Source organism: Varanus komodoensis, unplaced genomic scaffold (assembly GCF_004798865.1).
Source record: "Varanus komodoensis strain SLA01 unplaced genomic scaffold, ASM479886v1 scaffold44_3, whole genome shotgun sequence".
Classification (NCBI taxonomy): domain Eukaryota; kingdom Metazoa; phylum Chordata; class Lepidosauria; order Squamata; family Varanidae; genus Varanus; species Varanus komodoensis.
This window is the reverse complement of record NW_025336010.1, coordinates 6,581,669-6,603,531: the sequence shown is the minus strand read 5'-3', so window position 1 is coordinate 6,603,531 and position 21,863 is coordinate 6,581,669. Positions and strand designations below refer to the sequence as shown.

At 42.5% G+C, this 21,863-nt stretch overlaps 1 protein-coding gene across 1 annotated transcript in view; it reads right to left on the bottom strand.

Moving 5' to 3' along the window:
* Positions 1–2,947: 2,947 nt before the first annotated feature.
* The window catches only part of CTNNA1 (catenin alpha 1), an 84,535-nt gene continuing 65,619 nt past the window's right edge, over positions 2,948–21,863 (bottom strand). Inside the window, exons 14-18 of the mRNA XM_044444164.1 lie at positions 18,625–18,735; positions 17,028–17,209; positions 14,869–14,974; positions 6,516–6,650; positions 2,948–4,319 (exon numbers count right to left, since the gene is read on the bottom strand). Coding sequence (XP_044300099.1) covers positions 4,032–4,319; positions 6,516–6,650; positions 14,869–14,974; positions 17,028–17,209; positions 18,625–18,735 — 822 coding nt within the window. The 3' untranslated portion in view covers positions 2,948–4,031. The remainder of the gene's footprint in view (positions 4,320–6,515; positions 6,651–14,868; positions 14,975–17,027; positions 17,210–18,624; positions 18,736–21,863) is intronic.

Genomic DNA, 21,863 nt, shown 5'->3' with positions numbered 1-21,863 from the left:
TGTAGTAGCAGCACTTATGGAAATGGCAGGGCTTCCTTCTCAAAAACAGGTGGCAAACTGAGCAGTTAATCATTAGATGTCTTGGCATTCAGCAACAATTACAGCCCCTGGCCAATACTGGTAGAGCAATTCTGAGATCAGAATAGATGATTGGGTTCTCAAAACCCAGAATCTAAATCAGAATCAACATTTCATTTCCGGATTGATCTGCAGATTGTTGTTCAATTACTACTGTGGAAAGTTCTGCTACTCACATTAGCGCTCCTGCCCTGAAAGCTAATCAAGTAATTTAAAAAATAATATTGGAAAGTTCTTTTAGTTAGACCCCATCCAACCCATAGCTGTATCTAGGCACCAATTCAGAATGTCCACAACCTGTCTTAACTCAGATGCCAACAACAAAAACAACTTGGTGTCATCAGCATACCTTGCCCCATTTCTCCTAATGACTATTCCCAAATGCTTTAAATAGTATTGGGGACAAAACTAGGTCCTGCGGCATCCCATAGTTCAACTGCTAGGGTGCCCAAGGCACAGTCACCCTGTGATATTGTCTGCAAGCAACCCCATTAAGAGACAGATCACTATAAAACAGTGCCCCTATTCATAGAGATAATCCAATAGGATATGGAGGTCTGTGGTATCAAGAGCTGCAGTGAGATCGGGAAGAATTAATAGAATCACACTTCCTATTCATCTCCTGTAGGTCAGCCAAGGTCACCCCAAAACTGTATGTTTCTAGTTGTGTAATCCCTGATCCAGTTTTGAGAAGCACCTGAAAGTGTTGGAATTGGGACTACAAAGACTACTTTATACTCTTATAAGCCCTTCCCTACCCTATGTGCCTGGTCCCATGAACCCTGAAAATCAGCTTTTGGGAGCTTTTGTGCAGCACAATAGCTTACATTCAAAGCCAGAGAAGAACTCTTGCGAGAGACAGACACTCACTTTATATAGCACAGGCAAGCATTTTGAGCCAGAAAGATTTGTATTCCCACTCAGGTCAACCACATCCCTACTAGCACAAAACTGCTTTGTTGATCTGGCAGGAGAGGGAACGGACTTTTAAAAATTCCTTGGAATATTGTTCCTCTAAGAGGAAATGAAGGCCATGAAATTAATGTCTACATAACAAGGTAACACTTCCAAGAGTGTGGCATCAGAGAAATTTCAAAAGGCCATTGCTAGGCTAATATAAACTCAAGCATGCATTTACGTGACATGGATTACATACATAACTTCGCTGCTAGTTTACCAAAATAATGGTTTCCTCCAACGGTACACAATTCTAATATTGCAGCTGCAACATAGCTTCTAGGCCATTGTTTCTGAACTACACACACCTATCAAGGAACTTGATAGTATAGTTCCTGTATAGTTGCAGTACCATTGTACAGCACAAAGAACATATGCTCATTTTTAATTTGAATTTATAACCTAATTAAATTCTATCTGGCCCTACTGTCGCACCCAGGAAATGTTAGTGGTTGAGAGAAAAAAGTAAAAATTGTAAAAAGGAGAGCTGAGTATATAGAAAGACTCACTAAGGAGAAACAAGGGGCATAAGAGCATGCTCAGCCGCTCAGAGAAAGTAACTTCCTGAGGCACCAAAGATGGTTAAGAACTGAGGGAATGGACAGGATATTATGTGTGCCAGACAGAGGGGCTCCCGCCAAAATGCTCTTAGCTGCAAACCCTTCTTGGCAACAGGCTCCATGAAGGCACAGAGTCCATGAGTGTGTTACACATGAGGGGCCAAGAAGAATGCAGTTATCTCAATCATGTACAAACCAGAAGACCTGGAGCTCAGTCCCATGGGAGTGTATATGCATGTGTGCACCAATCTGCATTTGTTGTTGGATGTGGTCAAGTCTCCTACTTATGACCCTATGAATGAATGAATGGCCTCAAAAATTTCCTCTCTGACAGCCCTGCTCAGCTTTTGTACATTCAAGGCTGCGGCTTCCTTTATGGAATCAATCCATCTCATAGTTGATCTTCCTTTTCTTCCGACTTCGACTTCCCCCAGCATGATGGTTTTCTCCAATGAATCTTGCTTATTGCCCAGAGAATGGCAACTTTAGTTTTGTCATTTCTTGCTTCTAAGGGAAAGGTCCAGCTTGATTTGATTGAGGGGCCATTTGTTCATCTTTCTAAAAGTCTGCTAAATCAAACATTCTGAAGTCTTTGTGTCATTAAAGGACAGTGTCTCCTAACAACTCTGTTTTAAAAAGGGTTGTATGGACAAGCAAGAGGGCATTTGATTCCACGGGAAAAAGCCCTTCGAGGAGGAAGATTCAAGGGTGCTGGTGGGGCAGAGGGGAGGAGGGAGCAGGAGCTAAAGTACATGCGGGTAGAAAGCCAGTGAATCCAGGAGAGATCAGATGCAAGAGCGATCTTCAGGTCTCAGTACCTTTGTTTCAGCAAGTATGCATGGACAAGTTGCTGGGGCAGATGGTCTTCCAGATTCCGAGTTCCAGCCCTACTGGGCTACCCCCTGACACTGCCTCTGGAACTATCCATATTAACAAAACAGCTGTGACAAATGGAGCATTGCTATACTCCACTAATCTACTCTATCAAATGTGAACATTTGCTTGAAATACTTATTGTGGACAGTTGAGCAACAGTCCCAAACAGATAACCTTTGGAACAAACGCTCCAGAAATGTGTCGAGAACCTAGCTGATGAGTTCCTGAATTCCTCCCCTCCTGCTGCCCCGCACACAGAATGAGTCATCAAACAAGCAGATTAATTTTGCCTGCAGTGCAGTGAAACTATAGTGGGCCCTCTATTATCTGCTTTTTAAGTAGACCAACTGAGTGAATCATGTGTTAAGTCACCAGTGATTGGCCCTTTAAATTACCGCTAATTAGTCACATAGCCAGTTCATTTTGGAATTTGGAGTGTTGTATGAACTGCAAAAGAAAGCTCTGACCTATACAACTGATTTTTATATTGGACTTTATTGGAAAAAGTATAAAAACAGACAACCATAAAAAATTTAAAACAGCAAAATTATACCATGAAGCTCCTGTCTAAATTGCAGTCTGAATAAACACTATTTTCTATTTTTCTTTTTAAGCCTAAGGCAGGATGCATAGCAGTTATTAGAAGAACACAATGATGGATTTGCATCTGAATACTGAGAGAAAAACATGCAACATTTACAGTTGGCTGGTACAAACAACTTTTATTAGAGGCTTATGGTAAAGTACATTAGTAATCTGTAACCAAGCATTATCATTCTGTCTCAAGAAGTGATCAGTTCTCTTTACACAGTTCTCTTTACTTGTGCTTTACACACAAAGTTCCTTTATAGTTGTTTTCATACAGGCTCCCTCCTAAGAGCCTCCTGGAAAGACTTTTAGAAGTGTTGGGATGGTCATAACTTACTTTGCCCCCTTATGCTCCTCTAACACACACATCTTTGAATGTAACCTGCGTTCCAGCAATTCAGAACAAATGCATCAATGTGTTCCATTTCAAATAAAGGCAAAGCTTGCTTCAATTAGAAGAGAATGCTACAGTATATCATTTCTTCGAAAATGTTTTCTACAGTTGTCTTAAGTGTTCTAAGCAGCAACACATTAGCCCTTATTTCAACACACAAAGCTTTTTCTCTAACCACCCAAAGCGTTAGATACTTGATTAAAACTGTATGTTCCATTCTACTTTCAAGTTGAGAAGGTCCACTTTTCTTCTAAAGGAATGACAGTATCCAACTATGTGTAGGATTGTTAATGGTGCTGTAAAATGTATCTTTGGTTACAGAATAGATTTAAAGCAAGATTTAGTACTTTAAAAGTCAGCTAGAAAAACGCCACAAAATTCTAAATGGCATTTTCATACTAAATTAATGTTTTTGCAGATTAAAGTTTGTATTGCTGTGCTTTATAAATCTGTTTATCTCTTTGTATTCTAAGTGACTTTATCAATATTTATTTAATCATGAATTGTACTTTATTCCACAGAATACTGGATGAAATTGTGAAAAGCAGTAATAATGGGTTCCAGAATACCCACTCCATTCAAATGCTCTCCATTGCCTTGAACTCACTGAGTGCTTGCACTGGGTTAACATGCTTCTTCTGGGAGGCTCGCTTGATCTTGGTCTGGGTTTCATCTTGTTTCTCCCGTTTGACTAGGGGTTTCTTCTCTGGAGCTTTCATTTTCCAAGATACTGCTGGAAGGTTCAGAGAAGCCATCCCTTGAGACTTCTGATATTTAGTTGATGCCACATAGGAGGCCTTTACTGTTTGCACCACAGCATTCATCAAATTCTTTGCAGCTTGAATCAGCGACATAGCACTATCCACCTAAAACCAAATTTGCAAGTGATTAACCTGTTGGTTTCAGACTAATAAGAGGTGAATACAATGGAAGAAGCTTCAAACAATCATTCACATCAGATTCAACTCTTGTGAACTCCATCTTTATATATTTCAGAACAAATACCAACTGCTTGATGTTCACATTCCTTTATCATAGATGCTTCCGAAGGAAACTAAGAGCGCCTTAGTGATCTAGACCAGAGGGTGGTGACATTAAAAAGATTAAAAATATTAAAGAATAAGGTATCCTAGAACAAAAATCAGCAAGGCAAAAAAATTAAAGCCTAAGGACTTGTTTTAGAAGAACTCAAGAGAAAGTAAACGTAATACAGTGGCCAGGATTCAAAGAGCTTGGGCATGCCTAGTCAAACTGGATTTTTCCCCTTTGAATAACAAGTCCTTATGCCAAGCCCCAGCTAACTTTTGAGTGTCACTTTCCCTTCAAAAGAGGTTTGCTATGAGATACTGGGGACAGGTGTGCTGCCAGAAGAACACAAGTCAAAGTCTAGTTAATAGAATTCCAGTCACTGCATGCAGCATACTATATTCAGGATGAACAAAGGAACAGACATGCATGAGTCTGGAGGAGCTCCTAGCAGCATCCCTGGTCAGAGATATTTATTTTTTAATAGTGAAAGGCAGCATTTAAATAAATTTTCTACTCTATCTTGGAAGCTCTTAATCTAACAATTATCAAGAGAAAAAGCAGTTCAGGAAGTTTCTTTAGGATGCACTAATGACTATGTAAAAAGAAGAGCACAGATGCAATTTTTAGAACTTGGGTATAATGGGAGCAAATGGTCTAATTCCACGCTGGTTTGTTCCCAGCCCCCTTCCTCCCTCTCAAATGCACTGGCACAGGCATAAGACTTCTGTAACTTAGCAGATTTAGGAAAAAGACCCAGCTGCGGAATGTTTTTGCAGTACAAGATCAGAGTAATGAAAACTACAGCACAGCTCTTGCATGCAGCATGCTTCAGCACAGCTTGTGATGCCTATTCCAGCTGGCCACCATTTTAACTAACAGATAGCAATAATAATCCTGGGTGCACACAGTTGCACTGCATTTTTTCCCAAGAACTGCCTGTTCTGTCAATGGATTTGTGTCAATAGCTGATGTGACCATGGAGTATTTATCTTGGCCAAAGACTGTTCTGTTGGCTAGCACTGATACAAATCACATCACTGCACTATCAAAAAGATATGCAAACCCACAGCAAGTGGCAACTGGTAGGCTGGCACAGTTTTTTAGGCAGCTGAGAATGTGAGAATTTGAAAGCTTTCAGAATCTGAGCTTAAAATAAGATTGAACTAGGGCTTTTAAATAACTTAAAGTCACCTGGGAATTAGCAGATTAAAGCCGCCCCTTTCCTTCTGCAATTTCTATAGAGTCACAGATCATTGCTTTGCAATGAGAGATGGAGTTAGAATCCATTGTGCCCCAATTCTATTCATTCTCTTCACACCATGGAAAAAGCCTTCCTGTATTCAATCCTTTTAGCTATACCCTTCCTATCAAGAAAGGACTGCATAAAGATATTATATGCCCCTGACTGTTTTTGCCTTTTCTCTTTTAGCTGTTTATTTTCTTGTAAGATTTATTTAACAGGAAGGCAGTAGCTGTTGTTCAACTACCTGATGAGAGGAGGAATGATTACAATTTGCGACATACTTGGTTTTTAATGTGTATTAGACTACATTCTACAAAGAACTGAAACAACACAATGCTGTGTTTCCTCATTGCTCATCCACTATCTTCCTGGTGGTAAGGATGGTAGCTGTGGTAGAAGTTTACTACCATGACAGAAGTGAGAGGACTAAATCTGGATATTCAGGTGCTTTTAGCAAAGAAAATCTTTCTTCAGTGTACAACTGTGAAATAGTGTCAGCTTTGGACAGTTCCAAGACGTAGCTTGGACCTAACCTGCACATTACAGGGATTATGCTCTGAAGGAAAAATGTGTCACACATCTTTAAAAAGCTATAGAACACTGTGAGTACAGAAGAATAATGAGAAAGTTACTTGTTTTGCTCAACACTTCAGTTACAAGACTAAAAGATGGCCCTTTCAAAAGTGAAAGATTTCATCATCGGAAAGACAAACCAGACATATTTAGCGATCAATAGAACTTAATGAAAATGACTGTTTAGTGTAGAGGAAAACAACAGAAATGTATATACCCCAGACACAACGAGTTCTCCTCCAAGGTTCTGAACTTCTGCCTTCACTTTGCTGCAGATGTTCAGTTGGTGACAGTATAAAGCAATACGCTGGAGATAGGCTAGCAAGTCCTGTTTGCAAGCAGAATCTGGACACTGCAGACAGAAGAGAAATTGGTATTAAGCACTGAGAAATCAGGAGACCAGGGTATCACAGATTCTGCATGTTATGGACTCTCAAAATACAGAAACTAGACTTGATAAACTAGTTATGAATGAGTCCCACATTTATTTAAAACAAATTTCCAACACATTGTGATAAAAATCTGCTATTAAAGACACTCTGAGTTAAGTGTCTTCTATTGGCAGCACTTGTTAAGTATCAGTGCAAGCATTCAAATCCGTTAAGCATGGGTTTTAATGGCAGCTTTAACAACAGATAATACGTATCCGAAAAACAACCAAGGCAGATTTACAGTAAACTAGAGTGTTTATTTACATTATTTCTATACCACTGTCTATCTAGGCAGATTCTGGAGCTGTCTGTAAAAGGCTAAAACAGATTAAAAATGGAAGCAATACATTTAAACAAGCAAATATTTAAACAGTGGGTGATTAGCATGAAAGCCATCCTGGAACAATAACAACTTTGGCAGGTGCTGAAAAAAGCACAGTGCTGGTGCCTGCCTGACCTCCCAAGGTAGGGAATTCCACAGACATGGGGCTGCCACACTGTACTTTTCGTAGACTTCAGGCAGGCCACAGGTCTGTGTGGAACCACCAAGAGGATGTCCCCCAGGACCTCAGTGATCAGGCACGTTCATAAGGGAGAAGGTGTTGTTTCAGGTAGCCTGGTCCTGAGTTCTTCAGGGCTTTGTATGCTAGCTAGCACTGGAAAAGCAGGTTGCTTACCTGTAACTGATGTTCTTCGAGTGGCCATCTGTGCATTCACACATATGGGGTGCTGCGCCTGCGCAGTGCCTAGGCTGGAAGATTAGAAAGCTAACCGTTTTTGGCGGGAAAAGGCTCTGCTCCCCTCCCCCCATAGTATAAATAGAGTGGAGCGTCCACCATTTTATTCAGTCTTGAAGACTGACGTTCGCCCCCTTGCAGTTAAAAGATGGTAGTACAATAAGCATCATCAGTACCGTAAGATTGGTGCAGAACCAACGAAAAAGCAATTCCACTCCATGCGGGGTCGGCGGGTGGGTTGTGTGAATGCACAGATGGCCGCTCGAAGAACATCAGTTACAGGTAAGCAACCTGCTTTTCTTCGTCGTGGCCTCTGTGCATCACACATATGGGTGATTAGCAAGCTTACCAGACTCGGAGGAAGGCGGTGTCGTCAATGAAGAATGGCGGAGAGAACTGCTCTACCAAAGGAACAATCCTGTCTTGCACGTACATCAAACCGATAATGCTTGGCGAAAGTACATGGAGCAGCCCAGGTCACGGCTCTGCAAATATCCTGGATCGGAACACCTTCCGCAAAAGCCGATGAAGTCGCAACTGCTCGTGTAGAATGGCCTCTTGGAAGAATAGGTAAGTCCATCTTTGCTAGTTGATATGCTAGAACTATGGTCTGGACCATCCATTTAGACAGTCTTTGAGATGTGACTGGAGAACCCTTGTGATGATCAGCGTATTTAACGAAGAGTCTATTAGAATTCCTGAAGGATTCTGTGCGAGACCTATAGAAAGCCAGGCAGCGTCGAACATCGAGAGTGTGGAGAGAGCATTCAACTGGAGTCGATGGGGATGGAAAGAACGTGGGCAATACAATGTCCTGATTCAAATGAAACGATGTAGCCACTTCAGGAAGAAATGTTGAATCCATCTGAAGGACGACCTTTTCCTTATGAAAATTCAAAAACGGTGGATCTATGTGAAGATCACAAAGTTCACTAGCCCTTCTGGCTGAAGTGACTGCAACAAGAAAGGCAGTCTTCCATGATACTAAATGTAGATCCACTGTCGCCAAAGGTTCAAATGGGGGCTTTGTAAGAGCTTGGAGTACAACAGAAAGACTCCAAGTTGGCATAACAGGACGGACTGATGGGTGTACGTTCCGTAGTTCTTTTAGAAAACGGTGAATCATAGGTTGAGAAAAAACCGATGAGCCCTGTATGTTGCCCCGGTAATGTGAAATGGCAGCAGTGTAAACTTTTACAGATGACTGTTTAAGTCCCGAACGGTGTAATTCAAACAGAAATTGTAAAATGTTCTCAATAGAGGCCAATCCCAGAGAAAAAGAATGGCAGTTGGCAAAGGATGAGAATCTTCTCCATTTCACCATGTAAGATTGACCCGTAGATGGTCTTAGTGCAGATTCGAGAATCGCTTGGATATCAGAATGTTAGACCGTCGGTCCCGAAATGGTTCTTGATGGTCCCGAAGGAAGAGTCGGTCATGTACTCCGTGGAACTGAGTATTCGTTCTGTCGAGATGCCATCGGGATCGATGGAGCAGCTAAGTCTAGCGAATGTTCCACGTTGTCAACTTCAGAGAAGCCAAGTCCGGGTGTCGGATTGCTCCGTTGTGCTGAGTCAACAAGTGAGGAACCGTTGGAAGCTGACGAAAAATACCTTTGGACTGGATGAGGAGAGTGGTGAACCAAGGTTGTCTCGGCCACCATGGGGTTATTAATATTCCTATAGTGTTGTCTTGGACAATCTTTGATACCACCCTCATCAAAAGGGGGATCGGGGGAAACGCGTAAAAAGTCAAGTTGTTTCAAGTGATCATGAGGGCATCTCCCCTCGAGTCCTGTCCGATGCCCGCTCTGGAGCAAAACAGTTCGCATACCCTGGTCTCTCGGGTAGCGAACAAGTCTATGTCCGGATATCCCCACATATGGAACAGTTCATCGCAAATCAGCCAATCCAACTCCCAGTTGTGGGTCGTTAACATCTGTCTGCTCAGTGCATCTGCTTCCACGTTGTCGGTTCCTGCAAGGTGGACCACCAGTAGCATTATGTCCTTTGGAATACACCAATCCCAAATTTGCATTGACAATCGAGCCAAGAGAAGTGACTTCATTCCGCCCTGCTTGTTGATGTAAAAAACAGCAGTGATGTTGTCGGACACAATCTGGACAACTTGGCAGTGTATGACGGTCTCGAAGGATTTGAGAGCGTTGAAAATCGCCAGAAGCTCAAGGAAGTTGATGTGCTTCCCCATTTCTTGTCAGTTCCAAGTCCCTTGGACCCAAAGTCCTGCACATGCCACACCCCATCCAATGAGGGACGCAATGTACAATGTCACTGTCGGTTGTGGCAGTCAGAACGGAACACCAATAGACAAATTGTCTACAGTAGTCCACCATGTCAAGGTATGAAGGATCGAAAGTGGAATCTGAATAAACTTGCTTTGTGGGTCCTGCTGCGGGTGAAATGATCTGTTGAGAAACAATTGCAGCGGTCGAAGTCTGAGTCTGGCGTAGGGCACGATGGCAACTGAGGCAGCCATGTGTCCCAAAAGCCTCTGTACAGTGATAGCCCGTACTGTCCTGTGTTGTCGAATTCGATGAATATGAGCACAAAGAGTGGCTCGATGGGATGGAGGAAGAAATGCACTCTGTAGGATGGAGTCGATATGTGCCCTGATGAAATCGATGACCTGCGTAGGGATAAATGACGATTTCTTACGGTTAATGCAGAGTCCAAGGTCAAGTAAAGTACAAATCTTATGTACAGCCGAAAGGAGGCTGTCTCTGGACTGGGACACAATCAGCCAATCATCTAAGTAAGGGTAGACTTGTATACCCTGAAGTCGCAGGTGTGCACACACCAGGGCCATACATTTTGTGAAAACTCTCAGTGCCGTGGTGAGACCGAATGGCAGAACATTGAATTCGAATATATCGTGTCCTACAGTAAAACGCAGGAAACATCTATGGAGAGGATGAATGGAGATATGAAAATAAGCATCCTTCAAGTCCAGTGTGACGAACCAATCCCCTCTCCTCTGCAACGGAAGGATATTTCGTAAGGTGGTCATCTGGAACTTTTTAGGCTTGATGTATTTATTGACATCTCTTAGGTCCAGGATGGGATGAAGACCACCATCCCGTTTGGGGACTGTAAAGTATCTAGAATAGAATCCGTGCAGCCCATCAGAGCGAGAGAATTGTCAAATCGCTCCTTTACGAAGTACCTGGTCGACCTCATCACATAAAATTGAAGAGGGCAGCGTAAATCGGATAGGGCTCGACGGTGGAACGATGTCGAATTCTATTCTGTATTGGAGCTGAATGATGGACAACCCACCTATCAGATGTAATGGACTCCCAAATGGGGAGTCGGCTTTGAAGCCGGCTCCCAAAAGGGAGAGGGAAAGGTGGGAGATGGAGAGATGGAGTGGCTCGCCGGGACCATCAACGAGGACGCTTTTCAGTATCGAAGCGTCGACGGCCCTGAGAGAAGCGTTGTTGAGGCTGTTGCCTTCTACGCTGCTGCCTTTGCTGATATTGCTGGCGGGGTTGGTATTGTTGGCATCCGTAAGGCCTGGACCATGGCCACTTACGTTTGTGTTGTGGGAGTTCCATGCGACATGCTGTCATGTATGATTCGTGGATCGCCTTGAGCTTATGATCGGTCTTCGCATGAAAAAGCCCGGTACCATCGAACGGCATTTCTTCTATCCTCCTCTTCATTTCTTCAGGGAAGTTACAATTCCTCAGCCACGCATGCTGTCGAAGGGAAATAGCGCTGACCATGGCCCGAGAGTCAGTGTCCACATGGTGTCTTGCGGTGGACAATTGTTGTATGGCCACTTGCATTACCTCTTTTATAAAGACCCTGGCTAGGTCTGCCTGGTGGTCCGGAAGGGAGGAAGCGATGTTATCCAGCTTCTGCATTATGAAGTACTGGTAACGTGCCAGCGTAGCTTCATAATTTGATATGTGCAGTCCGAGTCCCGCGGCCGCATAGACCCGACGTGCAAGCATGTCTATCTTCCTCCCTTCCCTATCGCGGGGTGTTGTATGACCGTGAGCCTCTCTGCCCTGGGACGACTCAACCACCACCGAATTCGGCTTGGGGTGGCGTAGTAGAAATGGTATATCTTCCTCTCTAACCCGGTACATAGACTTGTATCAGCGAGACATCGCTTGTGGTTGGGCCGGCTGGTCCCAGGGCTGGACCATCGCCTGGCAGAGCGTAGTAATGAGAGGTAATGCTATGGTTGCGGATTGTTCTCCCCGGACAATATCATAAAATCTATCGGTGCTGGGACTGGGGTGATTATGGGCCTTGATCTCCAGCTACCGAACCAATCGGGAGATGAGTTCCGAGAAGCTGATACGAGGCTCGTCTGGGGATCCAGGGTCCTGGGATGTGATGGCCACATCTGGAGATGTGGAGTCTACTTCTGACTCATCCGAGTCCTGGTGGTAGTGGTATTGTTCGCTGGAAGAGGAGGTCTTGGGGATGGTGGAGGTCTCCTCTCTGCACGTCCATAAGCGGATGGCGCCTCCCTCAGGATCGATGCTGAATTACAGTCCCGTGGATAATAAGCATAGGGTTGGTATCCACTCCAGCCAGGGAAGCCACCATAACCAGGCATAAGCCAGTCATCCAATCGGCGTTCAGCTGAACGGCTTCTGCGCCTAGGTGGCGATACAGGTTCCTCAGATGGCCCAGGGGTAGGCATCGGGGTTGGGGAGCGTTCCCTCGGTGGAGAGTCTCTGATCTCTCCATCTGAGATCAATTCCCTAAGTGGAGGCGCCGGTTGTGGAGGAGACGCGTTCTCAGGCTGGACAATTTGCCTGGGGGATCCTGGTGGAGTCACCTGCATTGCTGATTGCAGGGCTGGTCCCGAGGGAGATGGTACCATGGCGGCAGTCGGTACTGAGAACTCCGACGAACCCGAGCCCCGATGTTTGGGGCGATCGAGCTTCTTGCCCTTGTGGGCCGCCTTGGCCGCTTCTTCTTTCCTCGGTTTTTTGTGCCCAGAGGATTTATCAGATTCAGAATGCTTACGCGTCTCCTTTTGCTTAGTTGGGGGAGAAGGTAGCTGTTGCGCTTCTGTCGAGGCAACGCCTTCGTCTGAAGGATGCTGTGGCGGTGCGCCCGATGTTGAGGCGGGGCGCTTGGAGGGTGCAGCCTAAGTAGAGGTGGAATGCTGAGAAGGTACAGTTGAGGAAGAAGTAGGCCTTGAGACCAACTGGTCTGATTGTAGCAAGGCCTGGTCCCACAGCAACTTGCGGAGACAATTCTCCCTATTCTTCCTGGCCTGTTTGGTAAAGGCCAAGCAATGCCCGCACTTGTCGGTCCTATGCCCCTTGCCAAGGCAGAGGAGGCATAGGTCGTGTGGGTCGACAGGAGACATTTTGGAGCCGCACTCACTACATTTGCGAAATGCCGCCCGCTGCGCCATCACAAAAAGAAAAGAGAAGATGATAGTGTAGAGGGTAAAGAGTAATATTTTTGGTTTTTTTTAGAAAGAAGAAAGAAGAAAACTACAACATGGATAAGAGAAAAAACTGGGAGTATAACAAGGTGAGTATAACAAGGAAAGTATAACCGTAAATGAGCACAAGGCAAGAATCTAAGCAAGAGACGAACAGGCACGAGGCACAGCGAACGGCGGTCGTAAAAACTGAATAAAATGGTGGATGCTCCGCTCTATTTATACTATGGGGGGAGGGGAGCGGAGCCTTTTCCCGCCAAAAACTGTTGGCTTTCTAATCTTCCAGCCTAGGCACTGCACAGGCGCAGCACCCCATATGTGTGATGCACAGAGGCCACTCGAAGAACCTTAGATCTGTCTCAGCAGCAAGTACAGTTCCTTCAGCAAGGGAGCTGTGTGCTGAAAAGCAGCAGCTCTGGAAAGCAGTTGGGCTGCTGCATTCTGCTCCAGCTGCAGCTTCCAGAGCAGGATTCTGGGCAGCACCTTGTAGAGTGGACTGCAGTGATCTGTTCTGAACCTACTACTGCCTGTATCACTGTGACATTCTTATCCAGAACAGGCCACAGCTACTCGTAGCAAGTCAGAGCTGAGAAAAGGCACTCCAAACTGCCAGTCACTTGGAGTTCCAACTACAGGAGTGGCTCTAGGAGTAAGCCCAGACTAAGAAGCTGATGCTTCAGCCAGAGGGCAACCCATCGAGAACATGCAATGGGCCCGTCTCCTGGACTTGGGAACCACTCATGAATACAAGCACAACAAGTAATCTATTTCCATCCATGCTAGTTCTCTTACCTCTTCCAACTCTCAGCCGACAAAATTCCCACCACCTCACCTGCCATCCCGAGTCCCCCTTGGAATGACTTGCTTTAAAATCCCACACTTCTAGAGATGTTGGCTCCTATAAGCACTAACCCAAACACAGCTCGTTGCAGTGGCCTGCAAGCCATGGCTTATGAAGTTTGCGTATTCCAAAGAAAGCATAGTTATGATTAATCCCAATTTATTGAATTCTGATGAAAGGATGAGTTGCATTTAATCAGAAACAGAAGCAACGGGTTTTGGTCTCTTTCTTGTTTCACGAAACAAAGGGAGAAGAGGAAGAAATGCATAAGCCTGAGGTCTGCTGCAGCTTGCCTGTAACTGTAGTTCTTCAGTTGGCCAACTCTGCATCATACATACAGGCTCAGTCCCTTTCGCTCTGGGAAACTTGCATAGGTGAGATAGTTTCTGGCAGTCCCCTCCCCACAGAAATCAGGCTAGTGTATTCCTGCAAATTCTTGCCCATTTCCTTTAGTTCAGTGAGATCAACATGTAGCCTTGCAATACATCAGTATCAACCTGCAATCCTGTATTAAATTTGACCATGACTGCATGGTCCAGTCAACACTGAACTGGTGGGAGTTGTGTGAATGCTGTGCTGACCACTCAAAGAACTAAGTCAGAGATAAGCAACCTGCCTTTCTTCTCATGGTCTCTGTGAATCACACATGGGCAACTGATGAATTGACTGATTGGTGGTGGGCTGGTGTAGTTAGTGTGTGACTGAGGAGAGGAATGCTCGACCAAAGGAACAGCCAGCCCTTGCACACACGGTTCCAGTAATGTTTCATGAATGTGGATGGAACTGACTGCTGGGCAACTCTGCACAGGTCCAGCATGGATGCGTCATAAATCTGTTATGCTTTAGTTTGTTTTATTTTATATATATTTTTAACCATTTTAAGTTCACTCTTGACAGAAAGGTGGAATGTAAATTGAAAAAATAAATGAAAATAGAGCTTCATAAACATTCAGTTGTGTATTAGGTTAGACATAAATAAAACAGAAATAAATGGTGAAGAAGGAATTTATTTGTAAAGATACCATTCTGTAAGTTACTATCTCTGGGATCCTAGCATTTGTGAACCTAAAACTCTAGATTAAAGTTTAATCAGAGGTTTATGAAAAATCAGATATGACTTACATGATCAGCAATGGTCCTTCCCAGCTTATCCATTCTTGACCCAGCTTCTGCAATTTTCTTTGCAGCACTAATCACATCAGATGTATTTTTTAGCGGTCCTTTCCCTCTGCAAAAAAAAAGAAGTAGTAGTCCACATTTGTCTACTAGAACCAAGCTCACAGCTCAAATGCAGATTTACTTTACAGTTATTTCCTACCGGACAGAATCACTACAGATAGGCTGGCATTAATGCAGATACCGAAACACTATGCGGATGACAGAGTCAGAAATGGAATCTTTGTGCACACATGCACACTCGTGTTTGTTGTTTGAAGCAAAGAGAAGAAATTGCATTGGGCATGCCCAAGTCTTTGTTATTTCTATAGCAGCTCTTTGGATCCCAGCCATTAAGTTGTAATAAAAATAAACCAAATGTCAGATAACATCAATGGTCACATAATTATGTTTTCACGGGATTGAAAAAATATTGTAAATGCAGAATAAATCTCTCAATATTAACTGTCTCCACTTGGTTGCACTTAATTTTAAAAAGAGATCTCATTTTACTGAGTTTGAGAAAACAGACCACAACTACCTCAGGCTTAATGCACATATTCTAAGGATTCTCCTAGAAGCTACTTGCAAATTGCACTAAATCAATTTATGAAATTGCAGGGCAATCTTTAAAATAAAAGTGAGGGATCTCACTAAGTTTAGATTTTTATTCAGTTAATGCTTCTAAGCAGTTTATTTGTACAATATATATGCCTTCATATAATGTATATTTGGGACAGCTTACTAGAAAAGAAAACTTTAAATAATTAAGTAATAAATATACCTTGAAATACAGCCAATGCAATACTATAAAATTAAAAAGACTACTTTAAAAAAAGAGTAGAAACAAAAGGTCTTATAGCACCATTTAAGAACAGAGGGCAAAGAAAGAGGAACAAAAATCAATAGTCAAAACAGAATAAAACCACTGAGTAACTTTTAAAAAGCTTGAGAAAATTAAAAGTGGCCAGAAGGAAACTCAAGTAGGTGCTCAGTGGACCTCTCTGGGGAGGGCATTTCATAATGGGCCCTTTTCTCATAGTTGTTTGCTCTTGGCCTCAAGGGCCCTAAAAGTCAAACTTAGCACTTTGAGTTGGGCCTGATAATGAACTGGTAACCAATGCAGATCATAAGAGAGTGGCATGATACATTCATAAACTCCAATCTCAGGACTCTTGCAATACATCTTCAGTTTCTAGGTTGTTTTCAAAGGTAGCCTCACATACAATGCAAAAATCCAAATGGATCATGTATTCATTAGCCGGGCTGTTCAAAAATATGGTTGTAAACTGGTGTATGAGCTTAATCTGGTAAAGTGTCTCTGAGCCACAGAGACCATTTGTATTTTAGTCACAAAAATGGACCCATAAGCATGTTCTAAATACAAACCTGGTCTTCGAGGGGGAGAGTAGTCCCCTCCAGAACAGGTTGAGCACTATAACTTGGGCATATAAATCACCCACTATTAGTGCTTCCATCATGTCTGGATTGAGCCTCAGTTTATTGGCCCTTATCCAGTCTATTAGCATAGCTAGGCCATGATCTAGGTTCACCACTGCCACTTCTGTGTTAAGATGAGAATGAGGATTAGAATTTGTGTCATCAATATATCAACAACACAGTGCTCTAAATCCTTGGATGATCTCACTCAGCAGTTTCAGGTATATGTTAAATAGCATGGGGGCTAAGGCAGAACCTTGTACAAAGGCCCACAAAGCATAAATGCCAGAATTCTACAGAAATCATCAAGAAGTAGATTCCGCAAAGAGCTATCCAAGTATGAATACAACCACCAGGGAGTGATGCCACCCATTCCCAATCCAGATAGCCTCTCTGGAAGGATATCATGCACATGGATATCAAAAGTCACTGGGATTCAAGAGAATCAGAGCTGTAGTTCTTACATCTCTCTCCTGGCAAAGGTCATCCCACTGGGCAACGAGACCTAAGCTCAGATTGAAATGGACTGTTATTGACAAGGCAGACTGACTGAGAAACAATACTAGTCAGTGTAGCATACTGTAGCAATTGTGTTTAGGAATTAGTGTCAGCCAGCACAGCCTTTTTGAATGAATGGTATGCCCTTTTTCACTTACTTAGAAGGTTCAGCTATGAAGAATCCTTACCTGGTGAAGTCTGTCATTTCCATCATAATCATGCACATTTGTTTAGCCAGAACAATGATATCATTGCCACTGTCATCCCATTTGGACACCTCAGCATCCAATTTACTCTTTTCTTCCTGGAAACTGGCAACTTGTTCAGCAATTTTTGCTTTTTGCTCTTGAGGGAGCTGAGCCATGATAGCCTGGAACAAAGAAGTATTCCATGTATAATTCTTTTCATTCACTGGTTATTTTCAGGTTATTTTCACAAACTAAACTAATTCATTGAGACAGGATTAAATTGTACCCAAAGGGCTGACAGGAACTTTCCTTTTCACCTCAATCCAAAATTTGCAACTATATGAATTACATACTGACATTACAAATAAAGACAATTTGGAAACAAAACCACTGGTGAATGGCCGATTTCTGAAACACTGCTGAAAGAAAACTGCTAGCATTATTAAATTCATTTTCCCTCACAACCGTTTTCTTAGCAAACTATGGAAGGGCTTTTCAAATTAATTTAAGCGTCAAGTAGGTAAAAGCATGACTCTTCAGACAGATGGCTGCAGTGGACATTTTAATTTTATGTTTATTTTTGTAACCCATTTCTCAAATATTAATTTGGGGTAGAAAGAATCTGAAGTGAAGAGCTGAAGCAAGAAGAATACTGTGCAATTATCAAATCATGATGTTCTGATTCAACCCCTTTAACACACCTGCTGTTGAATTTTGCAAGTTTAAACACATGCTGCCTATACACAAAGTTTAAGGTCTCTTTCACTAAGTGAAAGTAAAGTACAACTGAGAAAGTCTACTACAGGTTTATGAAACAGGGCTGTCTGGGGCATTTGCTTGCAAGGCATGCCTATCCACATGGAAATACATGCATGTAAGTGGGCTGCCTAACGTTTCTTGTGGCCTGCAGGCATGCCTTAAGAAGCAGAGTCACATAAATTGAGCACCTGTTACAGAGCTTGCCTTTTAATTGTACTGCAGGAACACACTGTAGGAACTCCCTTCACCTCCAGCCAAAATGGCCAATGGTCAGAAAGCACGAGAACTGTAGAGCAACATCTCTGGAGGACACCAGAGGCAGCTGGATTGGACACTTCTCTAGATCTAGTTCTCATACATGGTGAGAAGAGTATGAGTTTGCCTATTTTGTTGGCAATAATTCTGTGGACAGGTTTCAAGTTAGCTATCTTAATTCAGTGGAACAGTTGAAAGTCTGAAGCCAGACTCCAATAACTTTTTCAGTGAGATTATCTTAAACCTGCAGATTAATTGGTATGGCAGGTAGTAAAGGTTTGTGCCATAGACAAGGAGTAGCAAGGGAGTTTGAGAGTATGTTGGAGCTGGGCAGTTGTATTGGTACAGGATTCCTGATCTCCATGACTCAATGAGTCATTCACAATAGGAAGAAGGCAGAGAAAACAATGTTCAGGTGTAAACATTCACCTTAGAATGTTATCAAAACTAACAAATACATAGCTGGTTCTTAAAAACATTTACAGAAAATAGAAGGAGTGCTAGTTTCCTTGCTTAGGACATTTAGAATCCTTGATACAGACTATTCGATATAGACAGGAGCGACCAAAGCTGTTTCCCTTACTCTTGCACTTTGGCCAGCAATAAGTTGATCATCTTCAGTCTGAACACTTGTCCTGCTTCTGACATCAAAGTCTTCTGTCTCGAAGTCTGAATCATCTAATTCTTCAGGAGTCTATGAAAGCAATTTAAACACAAATCAAGCCCAAGGACAATCCACAGGAACAGATACAACTGGAATTATTTACTTTCAACTTGAAATCTGAAAGCTTTAAACATGCAATTTCATATATTTCTAGCTTTCAGATAAGCAATCAGAAATAGAATATTATGCAGACTTAATATACACCATATGCTATTGTAAGGCACCTTGTAGAAACTTTGGAGATAATGCTGAATATAAGCTTTAGATAAAGATGCAATTTAGGAAAAGAAAAAGCTGTGGACTTGGGTTGGGCTACTGCACTGAACTAAGTTCCAGAACCTTACTGTGCTCACCCATTTTATTAAACTGATCCCTCAAGTGGTAGTTTCAGACCTTGTCAAGGACAGCTAGAGCAAAACACTCTTTTGCTAAGGATGATTATAAAAGGATCACAGCATTCACAAGACGCTTCATGCTTAGAATACTGTAAAAGTTTAGAGAATAAGCTCAAGGGTTTTTGCTTATTTTATTCAGACAACTGCATATTTCTCTTTACAGTGATACCATCTGCCTGAGCTAAAGGATAAACTTGATGAACATTTGTCTAAAGAAAATGGCAGTAATGTCTTTCCTTGGTATTGCTACCTAATCTAGTGTGATATCTAAAGAGAATTTCTGAAAGAGCTCAAAAAAAAAATTGATTTCATTTCTGCAACACTTAACCCAATTAATATGATTTAATACTTTTCACAGGTTTAGAAAAAGGATAATTTCATTCATACAAATTTCTTTTTTCCAGTTACAATCAAGGTGTTTGCATCAAAGTGTTTGATCGGATAATGATTTCGGTAAAAATATAAAAATATAGTACCTCCTACTTGAAATCTTATCCCCTGACATGTCAATAAACCCTTTTCTTCATATTCAAAGAAGAATTTCCTTTTCTAAGTTGCACTAAGTTACAACCTGGACTTTGGGAAGCATAGCCTCTGTAGGTACAGAAACACCCCACTTATGGAACAGACTTGTTCGTTTAAAAGCCAGGCAATATTTTAACGCCACAGTGCCCTTTTAAGTGCTCTTCTTTAAACAAGAGTGGCAATGTAAGTTGTGTATGTACAAGTTGTGTGATGACAAAAAGCAATTTGCTTAATCTTATCAAACCTTGTGCACTTTCCCCATATGATGCCATATAAGCTGTTTTCCTACACAGAAATAATACTTAGGTAGGAAAGTCTGTACAAATTAGGTCTTGTGGATTAGCAATGGTAATTTCCATGACCTCACTGGAGAGGAAAGAAGTATCAGTTGAAGAAATCCATTAATTCGCAGCCCATGAATGAAGGAAAAACGTACATCACATTCTGCTAGTGTAATGTGACAACAAGCTCTGTGTGAGTTTGAGAGCCTGCAATGCAGTTATGGCCTTGGACAAAGCTAACACATTTGATCCAGGTGACTAGCCTGGTGTATTAAAAAAAAAACCAGTGGTTTTTTACTCTGGTTAGTCTGTATCTGCACAGCTACTTTTGACTGACAGTCTAATTGCACTTTGATCTCTCCTCTATACATTATTCATGACAATGACTACCCTCTAAACTTGTTGGGAGAAACAGCACCTGTTGCTACTATTGTAGGATGAGTAATATGCCAGTTTAGCTGGATCAGAGGCTGATTAACTTCTGAATCATGGTCTAAATGAAGACCACAAACCACCAAATCCATGGCCATATCCTTCACTGACTTCTCCATGTTCTCTTTTAGTGCCTAGCCTGCAACAATGTGTTGACTTTCACCACTATTCACTGCAATGGCTCTTCTGATGAGCGTTCTGCTCTTTGCAAACATGTACCCGCTGCCTCCCCAAAAGCACCACCAAAGCTGTCAGTGGCTGATGCTGCTTCAATTCTCTGTGAAGGGAGACAAATCTGTCTAGTGGCACAGCTTTGCTCCTTTCCAGCAGAAGAGAGGCAGGAGATGCAGGGGATTTTTGCTGGGAACTGGGTATGGCAGACAGAGAAAGAAATTTTCAGCAGAAAGAGGTATAAAAGAGAGCACCTACTGGAAAGGAGAATAGGTGGAGGCAACAGAGGAGAACGGCATGGTTTCAGTCAGCTCAAATGATACTCAGTGATACTCAAGTGATAACTAAGACAGATATTCACAGCTACTCAAAAGTGGCTCAGTCACTTTGGTTTCCCTTGGCAAGTCTTACCTCTTTCCTCTTGGCTGCAGAACTACTCTCCACTTCCCTCTCTCTCATTGATGAACTCTACATTCTCTTCTCAGCCAATCGCCTCCCTCAATAACTATGGCTAGTATTTGCATACTGATAACACATACATCATCTATAGATGGATTTAGGACATGGATGGGGAAACTCCAACCCATAAGCCTCCAGGGATCTCCAATCTGGCTTGTGAAGCTGTTCTAGTCAGGTAACCCCTCTTTCCCACTGCTATGCTCAACTTGTCAAATTTTGGAAATTTGATCCCATTTTTAATCCTTAGTTACACAAACAACCATTTTAACTCTTTCCCTCCTGCTACTTCCTTTCAACGTGAGCTTAAGTGGACTCCGGCAGAAGGTGGAGGACAGGAAGGCCTGGAGGAATGTTGTCCATGGGGTCGTGATGGGTTGGACACGACTTTGCGACTAACAACAACAACTTCCCTTCATATTTGTACTGTTAGCTTGTCTACAATCTGAACTTCTTCCACATGTTCTGGAAGTTCCACATGTCTGGATAACAAATGAATAGGCTGGATCACACTGAAAAAGACCTTAGGTGACTTTCAGGAGCAATCTGTCCTCTTGAGTATATGATAATTTAAAAGTCCTCTTGGTCATGGTTTACAATCACTGAGCTTTGTTCAGCCCAATCAGCAGGAGCTAAACCCCAGGAAAATTCCTTTAAGGAAAATGTTTATTATGAGGAAATAGGGAGGAGGAAAGCCTAGCTCAATCACAGCTAAAGATGGTTAAAAGTTTTTGAAAAACAAATTTGGAAAGGGACTTGCTTTCACAATCACTCAGTCACAGTTATCATTACATTTATGTTAAAGAATGAAGGATGTTTGAAAACATATGAATGTTTGAAAACATAGTTGTAAGTAGGAGGGGGAGTTTGCTCAGCTTGCCTTTAACAATCTTGAGTT